Raw genomic sequence first — 7,267 nt, 5'->3', positions numbered from 1 at the left:
ACCCCAAAAAAAAAATCAAAAATAAAGAAACAAAAAAAAAGTTTAGGGGTTTCTGAAATTAATCAAAAATGAAATCTAGGTATTAAGCTTACCTTGGCATGTGTCATGGTAGAGTTTACAACCACTGATGCTGCTAATATGTTATCTGAGAAGAGTGCATAATGGTAGAGTCTAGGATCTTCAAGTTTCTCTGGATTAGGGAATTGCTGTCTGCTTGAATCTAGGGAATAGTACTCTGTGGAAAGCCGTAACGGGAGGCAGTGGAGACTTTTAGGCAGTGTTTTTGCAGCAAGTTGGGTTAGAAACATTGTTTGTTTCTTATGGACTCGTAGTTGTTCTTCAGATGAGTGAAGAATTGCTCGAAGCTTTTTTACAACAGTAGAGCAATCGTCTTGAATTTGTTTCCCCTTCGCCAGAGTTTGCTCCATTAACCTCAATTTCTCATTTGCACTAGATGAAAGCATATAATGTCATATTATAATGTCATATTTATTTGCACTCTAATTTAGTTAGATTGAGCATATTAAAGTGTGAAGGTAAAGTGGATACCTCTTTGGTAGTTCTGAATCCTTGGTTGCATCACTGAGTACTCGTTGAACATCTCTTATCCGGGCACGAAGTTCTCGTGTAAAGCGTGGGTTGCTTCGAAGTGGTCCCAGACCTTGATAAACCCTTGCCCTTATCAATTGATCCCTAAGTTGCCGCACTGTTGCATCAGGCATAGCAGCGGTGCTTTGTTGTTTATTATCAGTAGATGTCTGTGCTTTTCTGGCTTCAACTTTTGGTGGTGTTTGTTCAGATTGCATCTCAACTTTATTCTCCTAGGTAATGATAAAAATCAGCTACTACGACACTAGTTCACTTCGATTGCTTGTCATGTAAAATTCAAAGATAGGGTTATAAAACGGATTTTCAAAAACATTCAATGACATTTACTGACAAATAATTCAGTTGTAATTGTGACAAGAAAGAGGTTACTCAGGTTAGATTATTGAAACAATCTACCAAGCAGCAAGAAAATAGAATTAAGATTATAGAGGAACTATACATGCAGCAAAAAGCTGTACAATTTGAACGATCAATCTCTTCTCAAGAATCCTGCCAAAAAGAAGGGGAAGCGCCGGGTGGGGTGGGGTGGGGTGGGGGGGTTTTGGACTCTTCTTAAAAACTCTTTTTTATACACTTGAGAGTGAACAATAATATGATCATACGGAAATGACATATATAGATATATATATAGTCACTCAGTCAATAAAAATATAGTTTAAGTTAGAAAAGGTTCCTAATTTTACCCCATCTTGAGCTACATGTATATAAATTATTGCATGCGTAGATTAAATATTCAACATAGCCACATTAACCCTCAACGAAGAGTTGCAAAAAAAAGACAACCAGTATGCAAACTTCACAAGAAATGAACATAGTTCTTATAGTATCATACTACGGCTAGATTTCCCAAAACATTGTCAAGAATCAAGTTCTCATGAAAGAGACATAAGAACCAAACTGATGGGAAATTATATATATATATATAGATAGATAGAGAGAGAGATTAATGGGTATCATTGTCATAGGAGGAGATTTTCCTCCTTGTCGCCTATGTGGCACAATCCCCACCATCCTCATAAAGTAGGCAGGAATCCGATGCATGCAATTAGTGTAACAAGTCATGTTTAATATGCTTAAGGTTTCAAGAGTCCTAAATTTGCAACCGTCATTGACTAAATCAAGATATATCAATGAAGTCATCAAATTACCTGATTTTCTTTATTCTCTTGGCTTGAATCACTGTTCTCCCTTTGAATGACTTGCTCAATCACACGCTTCTCCGACTGAGTCCCTTCGATGGCCGCCGAAAGCACGCGAGATTTGTGCTCTCTCGAGTTCCCCAATGGCAATTCTGTAAACACTTTCATAATCAATTAGAACCTCAGATCTTTAAGAAACAATCTTTTAACTTCCACAAATGACTAAATTATGAAAAATAAAGCTCCACGAATAAAAACAATCCCAATTATTGAAATCAATCCAACCTTTGACCAATTCATCAGTCGATTTGGCTGAGATCTGAACGGAATTGCTCAAATTATCGGAATAAACAACCCCAGCAGGCTCTTTCAAAGCATCGGAGCTATCCTATAAAAGCGTTTCATTCAGTTTGAAGTTAAATCTCATAATAAACATTACAAAAAAAACAAATGAAAAAGAAAAGGAAAATATACCTGATGTAGCGCACTTAATTTCTCCGGCTCATTCACAAAACTCTACATTACCAAAATATCAAAGCAAAAAAAAAGGCAATCAGCAAAATTCCCGTAAAGAACATCAAATAGAAAACAGCCAGTAATAGAGATTAAGCACGTTACCCAGTTGGAAGCGTCATCAATGAAACCATCATTCGCTGTCAAAATCAAATTTTGACAAGGGGAAACCAGAATTAGACAGAAAATCACCCAAATTACAGGGGAAAATCCCAATAAATATAATAAAAAAGGATTTTCGAAGCAAAGTGAATACATGAGGGAGGAGAGAAGGACGCAGAGAGGCGATCGGTGTAGAGAACGATGGGAGCTAAAACAGTGATGCAGAGGAGGATTAGTACTGGCTTTCTCTTTACCATCTTTTTACTACAGAAAACCGCTCGTTCCTTGTACAAAACCGCTTTCTCTGCTTCTCGTTGAGCTCGAAAACCACCCTCTTTTGCACTTTTGCTCTCTCTCCAGGCTCTGTCTGTTTTATTTATTTTCTCTCTCTTATTTTTTCTCTATGATGTAAGAATAGGGAAATTTTTATCGTCGTGGAGGCGAGTACACCGCGAACGAGAAGAAAAGGATCACGTGACATTATAAGTTCTACCGCGTCGGATAGGTTAAATATCTCTCACCTGCGAACCCGACACCCAATAAAAGATCAAGGGTAAGACGCAGATAACCAGGGGTGCAAAATGGTCCGGATTTATCCGGACCGATCGCAACCGTATCTGTTTAGAAAGCGGATATGGTAGAGAACAGTTGAAACCGGTCGGATATGGTTTCAGATAGGGTTACGGTTTAGATTTTTTATCCGGATACGGTTATCGGGTCGAAATTGCGGATATGGTCCGGATATCCGGATATTTAAAATGGGCTAAGTATAATACTTGTATTGGGTCGGGTCTATAACATATACTCATGTTATCCGCAACCCGACCCAAATTCAACTCAATGAAACAATTCCAGAGAGCCGGTAGAGACCCACACTCATGTTATCCGCTGTTTCTCCAAGTCGCCCCCACCTCCGAGCTTGGTCTCCACCTCCGAGCTCCACATGCGCCTCCGGCTCGGCCTCCGCCTCCGCCTCTTCGTAGCTCAACTCTTCAAGAAATTTGTGGCCGCCTCATCCTCTTGATCGACGCGACGACGACCATTAACGACGTCCGACCTCCTCTTCTCCTCCTCAATTTCGTATATCACTAAGGTGAATTCAAAACCCTAAGCCCTATTTTTTTTAATTTGATAAAAGCCCTAATTTCTAGCATTTGTTGACTGAATTGAAAACCCCTAATTTATTTGATAAAAATCTCTAACCTATTAGCCCTAATTGTTTTTAGTTTCATATATCACAGTAATTTGCATCATTATATTTTTTTGTTTGATTAAGTTTATAAATTTCAATGAATAGGTATTAGAATCATGTCGTCTAATCCATCAGTTCAAGCTTCTAATGAAGAACCCACAGTCGAACCCCCCGTTGAATCGGTCATTGAACCCGCAGTAAAAGAGTCTTCTAATAAAACAGAGTGTTCTGAGGTTTGTCATACAGAATAGCGACAAAGTCTATGAGGTAACTTATCTTACTTTGCGGGTTTTAAAAAAGTATATGTATTTTTTGTCATATCCTATTCATATCTATTTCCCAAATATCCGATTAGTATCTGTATCATATCCATATCTGACTCTCTAATATCCGAACTGTATCCGTTTTCGTTTAATGCGGATATGGTAATGTTTTTTTCTTACCGATGAATATCAGAACCGTATCCGTATCCGTTTTCAGAAAGTGGTTATGGTTATAATAAGTGTCATATCCGAATCGTATCTGATCCGAATGCTCCCCTACAGATAACCACGGCTCGCCCTTAGCTTCAGTTGCACCAGTCACCCTATTTTGCATTTCAGAGAGATAAAAATTAGAGATAACCCCATCTTTGTGTTAGTATTTGTTTGTAAAAAAACAAGATAGTCCCACATTGGAATTTTGAGCATTGTTTTAGAGGTTTAAAAGCATTGAATACTTAGTGGGCTTTGAATAATGGATCAAAGTATAGGCTTCTAAACCCGCGTGCGGGTAGCGCGAATAATGCGCGATTTTGACGCGATTATTAGACGCACCCGCTACCGCTTAAATGTTCTATTTTTTATATATATAATTATATATTGAATATATTTTATTTTTAATATTATTTTAAATTTTAAAAATTATGAAAAGACAAGACTGTTGAAAAGTGGCTGGTTAATCCAAGGGGTGTTTTGAAAAGTTGTGACTGTTGGAAGCACCTTTTCAAAATCTATAAATAGTTTATATTTTAAGATATCAAATAATTCTTTCTCTGAATCTTTTCTGTCAAAAATTTCTGCAATATTACAAACTTGTTTCACAACGAATTAAGGAAAATTCCAGATTTGCTTACTGGAATTTTCATTTTCTGTTGTATCCTGGGAAGAAAATTTGCATTAACCCGAAGCAACTTTGAATATCAAGTGGGGGCAAATATTTCTTTAAGGAAAGTGTTTCACGCCTCAGAATTTCTGTCTCCTTCAATATTAAAACTAACAATCTTAAAGAAATATTTAAGCTACAATGGAGTCGGAATCAATCAAGGTGATGAATCAAGACATGGTCAAATTGGACCGATTCGACGGGAATAATTTCTCTCGCTGGCAAGACAAGATGATGTTTCTTCTTACAGCATTGAAGATCTCATACATCCTCAACCCCAACTTACAGCCCATAGAAGATCCAAAACCAAGTGCAGACGGCAAACAACCTACTGAGGAGGAAATGGAGGAAATAGAAGAAATCAAAAAGCAGAAGGCAAAACGGGAGGAAGATGAAGTGTTGTGTCGCGGTCACATTCTGAACACACTTTCGGACCGATTATATGATCTTTTCACGAGGATAAAGTCGGCAAGGGAGATCTGGAACGCACTGGAATTTAAATACAAAGCCGAGGAGGAAGGTACAAACAAGTATTTAATTGCAAAATATCTAGAATATAAAATGGTTGATGACAAGTCTGTCCTAGAGCAAGTTCATGAATTGGAGGTTCTGGTTAATAAGATTCATGTTCTCAAAATAGTTCTTCCAGAGTCTTTTCAAGTTGCTGCAATTATTGCAAAACTACCATCAACTTGGAAAGATTATTCGAAGAAACTAATGCATAAAACTGAGGATATCTCTTTGGAACAACTTCAGAAGAATCTTAGAATTGAAGAGGAGTCACGCATACGTGATTCGAAAAATTCTGTCCAAAGTGATTGTAAGGTCCACACCGTGGAGAAGAATGAATCTTCGGTAAAAAATGTGAACCTTCAAGTAAAGAAAAGTGGACAACACTTTAAAAAGAAGAATTTTCAGAAGAAAAAGGGGTCCTGTTTTATTTGCGGCAAGCCTGGACATTTTGCTAAAGAATGTCGTCACAGAAAAAATAATAATGTAAAATCAAAGGCTTCTGCAAATATGATAGAAGAGAATCTGGTCGCTATGATTTCTGAAATCAATATGGCTTCTGTTAAGTCTGGATGGTGGCTTGATTCTGGAGCAACAATCCACGTTTGCAAGGACAAATCCTTGTTCAAAGGATTTGAAGAAATTTCGGAAATTACAGAAGTGCAAATGGGGAATAATGCTTGTGCAAAGGTTGCTGGAAAAGGGACTGTTGATATAGATTTTACTTCTGGAAAGAAATTGACTCTTATAAATGTTCTGTATGTACCCGAAGTTAGAAAGAACTTAGTTTCTGTTGATCTTCTTTGTAAGAAAGGGTTTCGGGTTGCTTTTGAGTCAAATAATGTTATCCTGTCTAAGAACGGGATGTTTGTGGGAAAGGGCTACTCTTGTGATGGAATGTATCAACTAAGTATTAATAATAAAGTTATATCTTCTGTTTATATTGTTGAGTCTTCATATTTATGGCATGATCGCTTAGCACATTTAAATTTTCGCTATTTGAAAAATATGAGAAAGTTAGACTTCATTAACTTTAATGGTGAATTTGATAAATGTGAAATTTGTGCTAAGTCTAAATTAACAAAGAAATCTTTTCCAAGTGTTTCTCGCAAAGATTCTAAAGTTTTAGATTTAATACATTCTGATATATGTGAATTGAATGGTATGTTAACTAGAGGAGGAAAAAGATACTTTATCACTTTTGTTGATGATTGCAGTAGATATATGTATGTTTATCTTTTAAGAACAAAAGATGAAGCTTTTGATATGTTTAAAAAATACAAAACAGAAGTTGAAAATCAACTTGAAAGGAAAATTAAAGTATTACGTTCTGATAGAGGTGGTGAATATTTTTCTGATAATTTTAATACTTTTTGTGAAGAACATGGCATTATTCATCAATGTACAGCACCTTATACTCCCCAACAGAATGGTTTAGCCGAAAGAAAAAATAGAACTTTACAAGAAATGATAAATTGTATGCTTAATAATGCTAAGTTACCTTTAAATTTATGGGGAGAAGCTTTGTACACAGCATGTTATATTCATAATAGGATTCCCTCTAAAAAGTCAAATATAAGCCCTTATGAGTTATGGAAAGGTAGAAAGCCTAATCTGTCATATTTTAAAGTGTGGGGGTGTTTGGCTTATTATAGAGTTCCTGATCCTAAAAGAACAAAACTTGGACCTAGAGCCTTTAAAAGTGTTTTTGTCGGATATGCTGAAAATAGCAAAGCATATAGACTACTTGATTTATCTTCTAATACTATTGTTGAATCTAGAGATGTTGAATTCTTTGAAAATAAATTTTCTGTAGATTCTGAAAATGTTGAAAATGTTCCTATTCTGCTTAACTCTAATAATTTTTCTAGTTCTGATTTTCATGCTAAGGAAACGAATATATCTAAAGAAATATCAGAGCCAAGAAGAAGTACTAGAGTAAGAAAAGAGAAATCTTTACCTTCAGATTTTATTTCTCCTGAACAAATTATTTTTCTTGTTGAAGGTGATAGGAATAATAATGTTTTAAATAAACATCCTATAAGTTTTAATCCAGATG

The 7,267-nt window shown here is 36.0% G+C and overlaps 1 protein-coding gene across 1 annotated transcript in view; it reads right to left on the bottom strand.

The window, feature by feature from the left end:
* Positions 1–2,780, bottom strand: part of LOC109840181 (probable galacturonosyltransferase 4) — a 7,717-nt gene extending 4,937 nt beyond the window's left edge. The window contains exons 1-7 of the mRNA XM_020408723.1: positions 2,518–2,780; positions 2,367–2,401; positions 2,223–2,264; positions 2,034–2,136; positions 1,758–1,900; positions 550–821; positions 93–450 (exon numbers count right to left, since the gene is read on the bottom strand). Of these exons, the coding sequence (XP_020264312.1) occupies positions 93–450; positions 550–821; positions 1,758–1,900; positions 2,034–2,136; positions 2,223–2,264; positions 2,367–2,401; positions 2,518–2,620 (1,056 nt within the window). The 5' untranslated portion in view covers positions 2,621–2,780. The remainder of the gene's footprint in view (positions 1–92; positions 451–549; positions 822–1,757; positions 1,901–2,033; positions 2,137–2,222; positions 2,265–2,366; positions 2,402–2,517) is intronic.

The sequence above is a fragment of the Asparagus officinalis genome, chromosome 5 (assembly GCF_001876935.1).
Source record: "Asparagus officinalis chromosome 5, Aspof.V1, whole genome shotgun sequence".
Taxonomy (NCBI): Eukaryota; Viridiplantae; Streptophyta; class Magnoliopsida; order Asparagales; family Asparagaceae; genus Asparagus; species Asparagus officinalis.
This window is presented reverse-complemented; position numbering and strand designations above follow the sequence as displayed.